The sequence below is a fragment of the Curcuma longa genome, chromosome 20, assembly GCF_044706935.1.
Source record: "Curcuma longa cultivar G26 ecotype Majalengka, Jawa Barat chromosome 20, ITB_CL_G26_1.1, whole genome shotgun sequence".
NCBI classification, from domain to species: domain Eukaryota; kingdom Viridiplantae; phylum Streptophyta; class Magnoliopsida; order Zingiberales; family Zingiberaceae; genus Curcuma; species Curcuma longa.
Window position 1 is genome coordinate 10,290,336 of NC_133880.1, and position 14,355 is coordinate 10,304,690.

Here is a 14,355-nt window from a genome sequence, read left to right on the forward strand (position 1 = left end):
AGATTTTTGGGCTAATATTTATCTTGGATGCAATTTATGGTTTCATTCCATTCTTTCATTATTTTGAGTAATTTATGGTTAATAATTTTTTGTATTTAATTTTACAAGAAAATAGGATGGAAATAATAACATTTGGAGGCTCAATTTGAAGAAAAATCAACTCAGACTCAGTTTGGGATCAAATCAGATCAGAATTGGTTCAATCAAGTATTTAAATTCAATTGGGCTTAAAATTTAGCTTAAACTAGCCCAATCCAACCGGCCCACAACCAACAAGCCTGGTCCACTTTCTAGTTGGTTCAATCAGCCCAATGCAATGGACTCAAGCTATGCTCAGATCAAATTCAAGTCAGACCAGCCCATTACAGCTAGCTTAATCCCAGTTCAGCTCAGCGTTAAAAGGAATTAGGGTTCAATGAGAAGGTAGCTCGGTCCGCGATTCCTCATCCACTGTAGCTTCTCACCGCGACGCTTCTTCCTCGCCGAGCTCCGTCGTGCACTCCACCACCACCATTCCACCGCATCCTTCTCCTTCTCTGATCAGCCGAAGAGCGTGACGACTTGATCCCAGTCGATGAGCACCAACGCCACCGCAAGATTTTTGCCGATGTGGTTCAGAGGCGAAACCCTACTCACCGTCGTCGCGAAACAGAGCTGTGAGTGGTTCTCCAGTTCCGGTCCACGATAGCCTTCCGCACAGGGATGTAGCTGTGAGTGGTTCTCTAGTGAGCCCTCTGTCGCATCCGTATTCACCGGCTCCGAGCAGGAATCGAACTCGCCGATGTGGTTCGAAGGCGGGGGAGAATCTTGTTTAGCTCCGATCATCCTCCATCCACTAGAAAAGGGCAAGGTAAGGATTCCATTTTCCTCTATTTTTTGATCTCTATTCTTGGACGGCAGGTGTCGGGCAGAGGAGGTGGAGCATCCAAATCTTGGCTTCTCTGATCGCTTCTCGCCGGTGTAGTCTAGCTTTGGCGAGATTCGTTCCTGTTGGCGTGAAATCCACCAACTCAAGCTGTTGTTCTGTGTTGATTTGGGCCATCCATCCACCTTCACCAATTTCCCCTGCTCTCCTTAGTTTGGTATCGGTGCCGATTGAGGGAGAATCATAAACCCTAACCCTAGTTTTAACCTAATTTAGCTTTGTTGCTTTCTTCTTAGCTTGTTAGTTGTTGAATCAAGAAAATCCCCCATTTAATTGCTTATTCTTGTGTTTTGGATGTTGGATGAATGTGTGAACTTGAGTTACTGATCAGTGTAAATGTTGAGTTTCATGTATGAATGTTGAATTTATATAGAATAAATGATTTGGTTTGGTTCTGATAACTGATTGAGAATGTTTCAGTTGTATGATGTTAAAGAATTGGGATGTTGAATGTGATTTGGAATTTGAATGTATGGTTGTTGTGAATCATAGGCCTATTGATGTGTAGTCTTCGGGTTGATGTTTGAAATGGGAAAATTGAGCATGCTTGTTATCTGATTTGGGGATGATTGAATATCTTGTTGCTTGGCTATGGTGAATGTGTGTTTAACATGTTAAGTGTGATGTAGTGTAACTCCAAAGATGAATGTGGCAGTATGTTGTTATGTTATTGTGTTGTTGTGCAACTTTTATGCTCTGTATTATTTATGTTGGTTGTATGAAATTGTAGATATATGTTGTATGTTATAGTATTTGTATGATGCATGTTTGAGTAGTTGTATGTTTTGTAAATGAAAGCATGTTGTATGTTGAGTTTGTATGAATAAAAGTCATGTTGTTGTGAAACATTTTTTGTATTATATGTCATATGGGATATATGTTGTATGTTATGGTTGTTGTATGTTTATTCAAAATAATATATGTAGTATGTGTGTTGTTGTATGATGTATGAGGTATGATTCATATGATGTATGTTTGTACAGGTTGTATTAATTGAAATCTATGTTGTATGTTAATGTAAATAGGGATGTATCATAGGTTTTAAGATTTAATTATGATTAATATTCTTTTGGGTTAATAAATAGATAGTGTAGATAGGAATGAATAAAGTCAACAAATAAAATCCCGCATCAAATGTCTAGAATAACTTTCTGTCATTGATGTTGGGATCGGTGCGTTCGCTAGAGAGGGATGAATAGTAATTCTTCGATTTTTATGTAAAGTTGTTAGCGGAAGTAAAATAAAACACGAAAAGAAAGCTCAATCGCTAACCCGATTTGTTTACTTGGTATTCATCTCTACGAGGTGACTAATCCAAGGATCCACACATACAGACGACCTTTTCTACTATGAAAATCCTCCTTTTCAAAGAATACTTTGAAGGCGGAGAAACCCTCACACAATCAGTCTCTTCCTTTCACAAGATATAATTGAAGTTTGAGGAAGAAGAAGAAAGTTTTTACAAAGTCAGAGTTTTGCCAGAAAGATGAGAAAATGAACTGTATATTTCTTAAGCGTCGACTTCTATTTTTATGTATTTCCGTACATCAGTCGACTGCTCCAAGGGTCAGTCGACTGATGGGCTTCAACGACTCTTTAATCTGCATTTAATTAGTCAGTTGTCACCCCAATGATAGTCTATCAGTCGATTGATGGCAGTCGACTGATGGACTCGACTGATTTTTCTATTTGGTCACCAGTCGACTGGTGAACAGTGCCAGTCGACTGATCCATCTGAAACCTTTATGTGTGCTTCTGATCAACCACTAGTCGACTGCATCAACAGTGTCAATCGACTGATCAAGTTGAAACTCCCCTTCCAGCTTCTTCTTCAGCCCTTAGCCTCGACGCAAGCCTTCAAACGTCTTCCACAAGCCTCGTGCCCTTTCTTGCACTAGCTTGAGACGTTGCTCTCAGCTTCGTCGTGCTAAGTCTTCCTTTGCCAAGAGGCCGCGTCTCCGGGACTTCACCAAATGTTAAGACTCCATTCTTGGACTTTCCTGTGGACTCAAACTACACAAGTTAGATCACCAGCATTGCCTAACTTAAACTCAATTTAGTCAAACATTAAAATCCAAATCACTTGGGGCAAGATTGCTCCAACAATTTCTCCCTTTTTGATATTTGGCAAAAATTTATTTAAGTTAGGTCTTTAATACAGCATGTATAAAATGACAATAATTAATTCCAGTAATAATGAATCAATAAGCATCAATAAGCATAAACAACATGAGCATTAAATCATGAATAGTATTAAATTCTAACTTTAAACAATCCATTCTCCCCCTTTTTTGATAATCATCAAAAACATGTTAGTTCAAGGAGGTAGAATTAAATAACATATAGAATAAAAATCCAAGAGCAAGCTTACTTTGTCAAATTGACCAATTTTGGCACGGACTCCCCCTATAACACGCACCATGTAATACCCGAATTTTTCCTTCAATGAATTCTGGATAAATAGTTATGTAAATGATAAATTTATATGATAAAAAGAAATGAGTAATTATGCATTAAGAATGTGTTTGATGGGTCAAAGGCTTGGCTATAAAAAGAAAAGGAAAGAAAAAGAAAAATTTTGGCACGGACTCCCCCTATAACACGCACCATGTAATACCCGAATTTTTCCTTCAATTTTCAATTTAAATACTTAAATTACTTAAAACTTATTTTCAATTTAAAACACTTAAAACTTATTTTCAATTTAAATACTTAAATTACTTAAAATTATTTTCAATTAAAATACTTAAAAATTAGTTTCAATTAATATACTTAAAATTATTTTCAATTAAAATACTTAAAAATTATTAATTAAAACACTTAAAATATTTTCACTTAAATTATATTTTTTAATTAACTAAAAATATTCTTATTTTAATTAATTAATTAACTAAAATCGTAATCAAGTCATCTGAGATCGCTGACTTGAGTCGACTCCAGACTCCCTGGAGTCGACTCAAGCCCAGTCAACAAAATAGCAAGAATTTTCCCGCTTAAAATGTCGTTTTTCACCTCAAGCCTGTCTGAGTCGACTCATGACTCACCGGAGTCGACTCAGATCACTGGAGTCGACTCACACCGTCACCCGAGTAGACTCAGATCACTGGAGTCGACTCAGGCGAAGTTTATAAAACACAACCGACCTTACAACCGGTCCTACCTCTGAAAATCCCCCCTTTCTCCACCCTCTAACGATCTTTTGACAACGAAAAGGCTCGTCTCGTCAAATAGGAAATCCTTGGCTCCCAAGTAAGTTCTAAAACTTCATCTTTTTACTATATGAATTTTGTTTCAATTTTTGTTAATTATATATTGTTATTTCTTAGACGTGCAAAGAGGGTTAGAGAGGCTGCCTTCAATAATAACCCCTCGACAGACCCTAGGTTCCCACTGAGGGACATAGACTAGATTTGAACAAACCACCTACCTAGCACTTCCATGTAGATCATTAGATAGAGGATTCTTTGCACGTTCCTGTCCCCTATCAGTGCAGACTCATTACACACTACCACTTAGACCGATTAGTATTTTGTACTACCCCTGTGAACACAACCTTGTGTTCAGAATTCTACAACAATCTCGACCTACAGGACGACCACACCATCATATCTAGAGTTGGACGTAGGACCATCACCATCACACCAGCCATGATAAACACATTTATAGGATTCCGACCGTCACCCTCCCAGTTTGTTGTCTACCCCCATTCCAGCATGCCTTTTGACGAGCCCTATGAGGAGATCACCCTAGATATCATGCACACTTACTTCTTCCAGCAGGATAGAGCTCCTGGTCTAGTCCTTTTCCCCTCCACTGATCTTAGGGTTCAGGAGTATGTTCTCTATAGAGTCATAGTGAACTGCGTCTTACCCTTAAACACAAGAAACCTAACTCCAATGAGACCATTTCACTCCTTTTTGCTCTATGCCTTCACCCACCGACTAGACCTAGATCTAGGACTCCTCATATTTCATACCATTGTCTATGCCTCTTCGATAGTTACCAGTAGGAGAGTGCACATGCCGTACTGTCATATTTTGACAGGGATATTTGCATCACTAGGAGTAGATACCACCATAGGTGATATCATACCTCATGGTGATTTTGACTGTATCGGCAGTAGACATATCACCCTAGGGCATATAGATATTAGTGACGAGGGGAGACTATCCTGGAGGCAGCCTCAGATCCAGCAGCCACGAGATCATCATCAACAGGACCAGGACCAGCCTCAGCCGAACCTAGCAGACGTAGACCTTGGAGCAGAGATAGAGGAGTTTCTTGGTTTACCTGATGCACCAGCTCCACCTCCACCCATGACGACCGATCAGAGACTTGATAGGTTGGAGGGGACCTTACAGACAGTCATTGGACGCCTGGATGCACAGTCTGCTAGTATGGCTGAGATACTGCAGTTAGTGAGAGCACTACAGATACCACCACCACCACCTCCTCAGTAGACTTATTTGACACTTTGACTTGACATACTTGGATGCTTGTTTTTGATACTGTTGCTTGACTTGTGTTGATATTTTGTTTGACTTAACTTGACCTTTAACATTGTTCACTTATTGCACTTTTCTTGCTTAATTACATGCAGTTTCGTTTATGTCAACCACTTTTCATTAAGAAGAAAATTAGGGTTATGTTTGGTAGAATAGGAAAAAGAAGTTTTTTTTCAAAACTCATGATTTTAAATCTATTATAAATACTTTTCAAAGGCTTTTCAAAATCCTACTTATTTTTAAAATTTTTTAAGTTTAATCTTGTTTTCAAAAATATAAAAAGAATTGTTTTAGCCTTAGACTAGAAGCAAACCCCTAGAAAGCATGTTCCTATAGATCTAGGTGGACATCTCACAAAGCACACTAGATACCTTGATTGTGATTGCAAAAACTTAGAACGGTGTGAGATGTATAGGCCTCTAGTCTAAGTACCAAGATGCTAAACACAGTGCATCGAACCTGTACTTGGACTTTAAATTAATATTGATCAAGTTAAGTGTCCCAGAAAAAAAACAATTCTAACTCGGGATGATACACTTAAACTTGACTAACTGGGTCAAGCTTCTACTTTCTAGTAGTTAGCTAAAACCTAAGTTGGACACACGCCCCAAAAGAAAATTTTTTTTGTCTACTTATTTTTATGATTAAGCTTGGACTCCAAACCTTAGAAAATATTTTTGATTATGTCAAAGGGGGAGAGAATTATTCAAGGTTTTTTTTTTCAAGTTTTTAATCTATCAAAAAAGGGGGGGGAGGAGGAGAATTGAATCCAGGGGGAGAACGGTTAAGCATGAATTCAGGGGGAGAAAAATTTAAATTTTGTTGAATTCAGGGGGAGAGTGAAATTAAGGATTCACTTATGCATGCATTACAATTAATTTGATCCAGCATTTGAAAATTGCAATTAATTTGATTTAGCATGTGAAAACAAACCAAGTTATTTTTTCTGCTAAGTTATTTTTGAAAATATGGTTTAAACTTAACTTGAAACCTTAAGTTGCCATAATCAAAAAAAGGGAGAGATTGTTGGTGCAGGAAGCACCAGCAGATCGAACCTGAGTTTTGATAATGGAACTAGGTTCAAGTTAAGTGTGTTATTGGACTAAAGATGTTGACTTAAGTGTGCAGGAAGCACAGGGTTAAAGTCCTAGTGGAAGCTAGGCATGAAGTCTTGGCAGAGTCAAGAGCACCAGGTGAAGTCTGGGCTGGTCAGGAGGACCAGGCCGCAGCAGAAGTCTGGGTTGGTCAGGAGGACCAACCGCAGCAGAAGTCTGGACTGATCGGGAAGGATCGAGTCGCAGCAGAAGACTGGGCTGGTCGGGAAGGACCGAGCCGCAGCACAAACCCTGGGGGCCAAGGACAGAGCCGAGCAAAAGTCCAACGGGTCAGGAGGACTCGGTTGGCAGTCAGGTAAATTCTCCTGAGTGGAGTGGGTCAGGACGCGTTCCCGAGAGGAACAGTAGGCGTCGATCTAACCCAGGGTCTCACTGGAGACCTGAAGTTAAGACCTTAAGTTGGTTCTAGGAATCAGCTTAAAAATAAGTTTATTTTGCATGTTATTCGCTAACATTTTTGCAGGAAAGGTAAAATCGGACGAAAGCTAACTCCGGGATGAAAATGTTGATTTTTGTCACTGGAGTCGACTCAGGTGAGGACTGGAGTCGACTCCAGCCGAGTCAGCAGCATCCCGGAAGTCAGCGCGTCGATTTTCCGCCAAATCAGACTGGAGTCGACTCCAGTGAACAGTTGAGTCGACTCAGGCAGCAGCGATAAAACTTTATCGGCCACGACGACTGGAGTCGACCCAAAGGAACAGTTGAGTCGACTCAGGCAGGATAACGAGCGGGAACAATAAAATTTTATCTGCCACGTGGAGTCGCTGGAGTCGACTCCAGTATAAAAAGAATGCACAGTTCAACCCTGCTTCTGCTCCACTGTTGATCTCTGCCTCAGCGGTTGATTGAGAGAAAGGTGCCTTGTTTTGGAACAGGGCATTAAGGGTGATCTTGAGAAGGAAATTTGACTAGTTGATCTCTTTGTTCATGCGCGAGAAAGAGTTTCCTCCATCCTGGATCACACCCATTCACTTTCTCTCCAATGTTTCAGATATTGTCATATATGGCTGGAACTTGTGAAGTTTTCTTGGTTTTTTGATACTATCTGATTTTGTTGTCCAAAAGATAACTACTTGTGAAGTCGTTGCCGGAGGAACCATTGCTGGAAGCTTATGAAGCTATTAGTGAATAATCCATCTTCATCGGAAAGGTTCGGACAATTTTGTCCTAAGTCGGCGGTCAAAGGTTGACCACCGAAAACTACACTGGAAATACAATTTTCGGTGATAGTTAGAAAGCCCCGGAACGATCGCGACAAATGTTGTTGCGTGGTTTCCGGAACAAAGCTTCTCTCGATTTGATCATCGACTAGTACCGAAGACGATGACGCGACTCGTAGCTTTCGAAGCCATCTAGACGAGAGCTTGGCGTGGATCACCAATAGAGGCGGGACTTCGACGAGGATCACTCGATTGATGCCAACACTGTTTAAACGTCATTCGCGAGGTACACATTTAGAATAATTTATTATTCTGTAAAATTTTAATTTATTATCATACCTTGTACCTGTTTTTATCTGCCTTTGCATGCGTGTGTTGTATAATAATTAGCTGTTAATTATTTATTTATTTCCGTTACACATGTTTGTGAAACGTGTAAACACGCGCATTGCACCGGGACGATCCCAACAGCCAGTAAGGCAAGTAAAGTAGCAAAGTCCCAGTGGTCAGGACACCTCAGCTTCCAAACGCCCGAAAAGATTCCAAGCGCCCGGATCTGGATAAGACATTGCAGAGTCAAGATTGATCCGGAACCTCCACGTCAGTATATAAGCACCCGGAAAGGGATATTGGTGCCCGAAAGTGCCAAATCAGGAGCATTAAAAGTGCATCAATGGACAACGTAGAGGTGCTCGGATCACTCAATAAAAGAAGCCTTGAGGGGGAACCCTAGAGACATCTGTTTATGACTTACGATAACTATCTACACGAAGAGAGTTCATCCAAAACGTTGTCATCACACCGAGGAGCTACAACGAAACCTGCGCATCCATACTCTGTTAGTATAATTTTTAGTGTTTTACCGTTTTGTTCTTAAATTCTAGATCGGTATACTTGTTACCAATCTTACTTATTTATAAAGCGCTTAACTCCCTTTCGTAAGAGGGAAGTTACTTAGTGAATTGTCCGTCGGAAATGATCTTTGATCGTGGGTCTTGGAGTACAGCCTGTGGCTGTGAACCAAGTAAAATCACCGTATACTTGTGTCAATTTTTGCTGCACATTCTGTTTCATGTATACGAGTTTTACGAGTTTGTCGAAGATTGTAAAAATGTCCAGAAGCACTATTCACCCCCTTCTAGCGCTCCTAACGATCCTACAGTATCTCGCTGTGGGGCCCCCCCCCACTTAAGGTGAGTGAAATCATCTTTTGCTTCCTTTATGGGTAAAGAATATCTCTATAAAATAATTTAGTCCATTAACTCCATTGGTATAAGGTTAAAGAGGTCATAGTTATTATAATATAATTGTAATAATTCCTAATAATAATCATAATACTAATATCATTAATGACATATATAGATCAAAATGTGGATTTGTAGTATGAATATTACTAATAACCCAAAAGGATCCTGATCATATTTGTAAATACTTTATGCTAAATTATAATAGCAAATCATGATATAAATCTCATGATTCCAAAAGGAATCCATATCATAATTACAAGCACTATAGCATGTGTTTATTAACAAATATAGAGCACTAAAATAAATATAGACTCCCACTAAATGAGTACTTTATATAATAAAAGAACCCTCATATCCACAACATATGCATGAAACACCTTAGGCACCAAGCCCTTTGTGAGTAGATCTATCAACATGGAATTGTATTGATGTACTCTATCATCACCTGTTAACTCTGAACTCTTTCTTTAACCGCACGAAACTTAATATTGATATATTTTGATTTTAATAAACTGTAATTGTTCTTGACATAAAGTTTTACGGCTTTATTATGCCTCTATAATAGAAGTGACTACTAGAGTATATTTGATGCTTTTTCACGATATAGCCTCTCCAACAAGCATGAAGATGTATCTTGATGTGAATCTTTTACTTCCAAGTATCCAACAAAGTTGGAGTCTGAATATTCAATCACCTCCATGTGATCAGACCTCCAATATGAGAGCATGTAATCTTTAGTTATATGCAAATATTGTATCACTCTCTTCACAGCTTTCCAATCCGCCAGTCCTGGGTTGGTCCTAGGTTACTTAAATACCTATTTAACATCCTCACTATGTACTTAATGTCCGGACGCATATAAACCTATGCATAAATGAGACTTCCCATAACTAATGCATAAGAGAATTATTAGCATCTCCTTTATTTCAAGTTCAAGCCATAGACACTGTTGCAAATTAAATCTGTTACTTTTAGACACAAGTGTGTCATCAAGTACACAATTTTGTATGTCATATCGTATAAGTACCTTTTCAATATAGACATTTTGTAAAAGTCCAAGAATGCATCTTGAACAATCATGACATATATGTATGCCTAATATAAAGGATGTTTCACCAAGATTTTTCATTTCAAAATTACCTAATAGAAATGACTTGGTTTCTTGCAACAAACCTTTATTATTACTAATTAGAAATATATCATTAACATACATGATAAATATAATAAACTGTTGATGCAGTTTTGTCCTGATTGTTGTTTTGATGTTGACAACGATTTAAGCTCGTTCTCCGGATTAGGTCAGAGAGGGCTCGGTAGCTCGTTCTCTGGACCGGATAGGATTGGAGAGGGCTCGGTAGCTCGTTCTCCGGATTAGGTCAGAGAGGGCTCGGTAGCTCGTTCTCTGGACCGATTTGAGTTGGAGAGGGCTCGGTAGCTCGTTCTCCGGATTAGGTCAGAGAGGGCTCGGTAGCTCGTTCTCTGGACCTGAGTAGGAGAGGGCTCGGAGCTCGTTCTCCTCCGGATTAGGTCGGAGAGGGCTCGGTAGCTCGTTCTCTGTAGCTCGGACTAGGTCAGAGAGGGCTCGGTAGCTCGTTCTCTGTACCGGACTATGGTCCGAGAAGGCTTGATAGCCTGTCCTCGGACCGGATCAGTATCAGAGGAGGCTTGGTAGCCTGTTCGTGATTACGTGATCCAGCGCGGTTGGCTCGGGTGAGACTCAAGTCGACCTGATCGAGTTAAGCCTGTTTCAATCGATCAGTGAATCGATTAAACCAAGGCTGAGTGGATTAATCGATCATCTGATCGATTACAGACCTTAATCGATCTGGTGATCGATTACAGATCGTTCTGTGAGCGCGTGTTAATATGTTAATCGATCTTCTGATCGATTACCGAACTCACTGTGAAAACTCGAGAAAACCCACAGATTGAGGCATAATCGATTAGTCAATCGATTATGCTGTAGTGGAATCGATCGGGTGATCGATTACGGAACCTTCTGTGAGTTTTCGGAAATTCCACAGATTCAAATTTAATCGATTGGTTGATCGATTACAAGGTTTACTGAGAAACCGCATTTACGTGCGGTAATCGATCGACTGATCGATTACCGTGCCTTAATCGATCGGCCGATCGATTAAGAGTATGTGTAATCGATCAGTCGATCGATTACACGCTTTAGTGAGAAACGGACTACGACTTTTAATCGATGGCTTGATCGATTATACTTTATTCTGATTTCCTGCTGTACTCATTCCGATTTCTTTGCTTTTGCTTCGCTAATCCTCTGATGAAGTTGCAGGTGAAGTTTGAATTTGATAAGAAAAGGAGGGTCAAGGCTTGGCTTTCCTTGTGTTCAGGTTTGTCGAGATTGATTTTCAGGTTAAAAACCACGTGACGGAGCTCTGAGCTGCACAGGAAATCGATCAGTGAGTGAGCTGAGTGCTGAGCTCAGTGATCAGTGCAGTGGACTCAGAGTCCGTTGAAGCAAACAGGTTTAAAAGCAAGAGAAGGAAGAAGAAGAGGGGTTAACGCTGATATCTTGAAACCCTAAGCTGTGTGCTCTGCTTGCTCTGGTTGAGCTCCCTGCTCGCTCTTGTGCGTTCCTGAAGCTTTTCTGCCTGAGGTGGTGCAAGGAGGTGTGCCTTGCTCTCGGGAAGTTTGAGTTTACTGTTTGATTGAGGAGGGCTGTGCTGTAAGTTCAATTGTATTAGCCTCAATCTCTTTTTTCCTTCTATAATCTCTGCACTTAATGTTCATCTTTGAGATTGTTGTGGAGAGGTCTCTCCACCGAGAAGGAGGAATTGATTAGCCGGTTTTTGCCGGGGTGTGATCTACCGAAGATCAAGGCTTCGTCCACCTTACGGACACGCCGAGGAGTAGGGGCAAGTTATCCCCGAACCTCGTATATCGTTGTGTCTTCTTTGATTTCGTTTTGTTTGCTATATTTTCCGCTGCGCACTAACAAATTTGTAGGAGAAAAACGTTCTGATTTTCGAAAAGAAGGCTATTCACCCCCCTCTAGCCATCTCCAAGTTCCAACAAGTGGTATCAGAGCTTGGGCTCTTTGCAAGGATTCCAACCCTAAAGAGTTAAGGAGATGGCCATGAAGGAAGGTTTCAGCACAAATCGCCCACCCTTCTTCGACGGAGCCGATTTCCAGTATTGGAGGAGCCGATGGAGTACTACCTCAAGACGGACATCACGATGTGGTTCGCGGTCAAGGAAGGATTCACACCACCGAGGGATGAAGAAGGTAAGGAACTTGATTCATCAAGGTGGTCCGCGGAGCAAACGCGCAAGGGACAAGCCGATGCCAAGGCGGTGGTGACTCTTCAATGCGGCATCAACAAGGATCAACTCATCAAGGTTGGTCCGTTCACAAGCGCGAAGGACCTATGGAACAAGCTCATCGAGCTTCATGAAGGAACCCGAGATTCCCGGATCGCGAAGAGGGATCTATTCCTAAATCAACTCCAAAATCTCACCATGAAGGAGAATGAAACGGTAAGTGAACTCCATGGTCGCTTCAAGGAGATCCTCAATGGATTGCACACCGTCGACGAGAGGGTAGAAAATCGCGACCTCGTGAGGTATGTCCTTAAAATCCTTTCCGAGGAATGCTTTGTGGTCATCCATGGTGGATGCCTACAAAGTATCCAAGGACCTTTCAATTGTTAAGTTAGATGAGTTCTTTTGTGAAATGGAATTACATGAACTTGCTAACAAGGGTCAAAAAGAGAAGGGTATAGCTCTTGTTGCAGGAGAAAAGAGCAAGGATGTGAAGAAGAAGAAGAAGGAGAAGAAGAAGGAGGTTTCTTCATCTTCCGAATCCGAAGACGAGAGCGACTCTTCATCGTCAAGTGAGATGGCGAATTTCGTGAGACGGATGATGAGGAAGAGTCGACGATACAAGGGTAACAAGGGTAAAGGTAAAATTAAATCCAATGAAAATGATATTGATGCTTCTAACGTAACTTGTTATGAGTGTAAGAAGAAGGGACACTATCGAAGTGAATGTCCCAAACTCAAGAAGAAGGAGGAGAAAGCCAAGAGGAAGAAGGCATTAAAGGCAACATGGGATGAAACTTCATCAAGCTCATCGGAGGAGGAGAAGGAAGAAAAGAGCACAAGGAATGTGGCTCTCATGGCGATCGAACAATCCGACTCCGAAAGCATGGACGAATCAAGTTCAACCGCGGCTTCATCATCTTCGGATGATGAAGAGGTAACCTCTCCACAATTAGAAAAATGTTATAAGACTATTGCATGCCTTTCTACCATGCTTAAGAAATCTAAGGTTAAAGTAAAGAATTTAAAAATGGAAGTAGAACAATTGAAAACATCTAAGACTAATGAAATTGATGAAATTGATGATTTACATGTTGAAATGCTTGAAGATGAAAACAAAGCTCTAAAGAGTGAAGTTGAAAAGCTCAAGAGTCTTCTTGGGAAATTTTCAACTAGCTCTAAAACTTTGGACATGATCCTTAATGCCCAAAGAGCGGTCTACAACAAGGCCGGCATAGGATACCAACCTAAGGAATCAAGTTTTATTTCATTAATGTCTAGAACTAGCTATCCATCATCATCACATGTTTCTAGGGTTAATGGAATTAGGAAGGGTGTGACCAAGGCATGGGTGCCTAAGTCGTTTATTGTTGATGCATTGGGTCCCAAGGTTTGGGTACCTAAATCATCTATCTTTCGTGTTATGTAGGCTATGGTTGAGGGGGAGCGTCTATCAACATGGTTTGTTGATAGTGGGTGCTCCAAACACATGACCGGGGACAAATTACTATTTACAACCCTACAAAAGAAAAATAGAGGTAATGTTTCATTTGGTAACAATGGTAGCCTCAAGGTCATAGGAATAGGTGACATTCAAATATCCGAGTGTCTTAGGATTAAGAATGTCCTTCTAGTCAAGGGGATGACCTTTAATCTCCTAAGTGTCAGCCAATTGTGTGATGCGGGTTACACAATTGAGTTTCATCCAAGTCAGTGTCTAGTTAGACACAATGACACACTTGACACGGTACTAGTAGGCACAAGAGTAGATAACATTTATCAAGTATCATTTAAAAGTGCTACTAATGGTGTCTGTTAAGTGTTTCATGTCACGAGAAGAAGAATCACAACTTTGGCATAGAAGGTTGGCCCACGTAAACATGAAGAATATTCAAAAATTGGCCACGAAGGGACTTGTACGAGATTTACCAAACATCAAGTATGAAAAAGATAAACTTTGTGATGCATGTCAAATGGGTAAGCAAACAAAAGCGGTTCATAAAGGTAAAAGCGCTGTGAGTACCTCTACCCCTCTTGATTTACTGCATATGGATTTATTTGATTGTAGTACTTTAATTTCTTTGAATGGAAGTAGGTATTGCTTTGTGATTG

General features: G+C 40.4%; 1 protein-coding gene across 1 annotated transcript; it reads left to right on the top strand.

The window, feature by feature from the left end:
- The first annotated feature begins 12,129 nt into the window (after positions 1 to 12,129).
- On the top strand, positions 12,130 to 12,633 carry LOC141813034 (uncharacterized). The gene has a single exon (XM_074700945.1). It carries the CDS (start codon positions 12,130 to 12,132, stop codon positions 12,631 to 12,633), a length of 504 nt encoding a protein of 167 aa, XP_074557046.1.
- Positions 12,634 to 14,355: the final 1,722 nt, after the last annotated feature.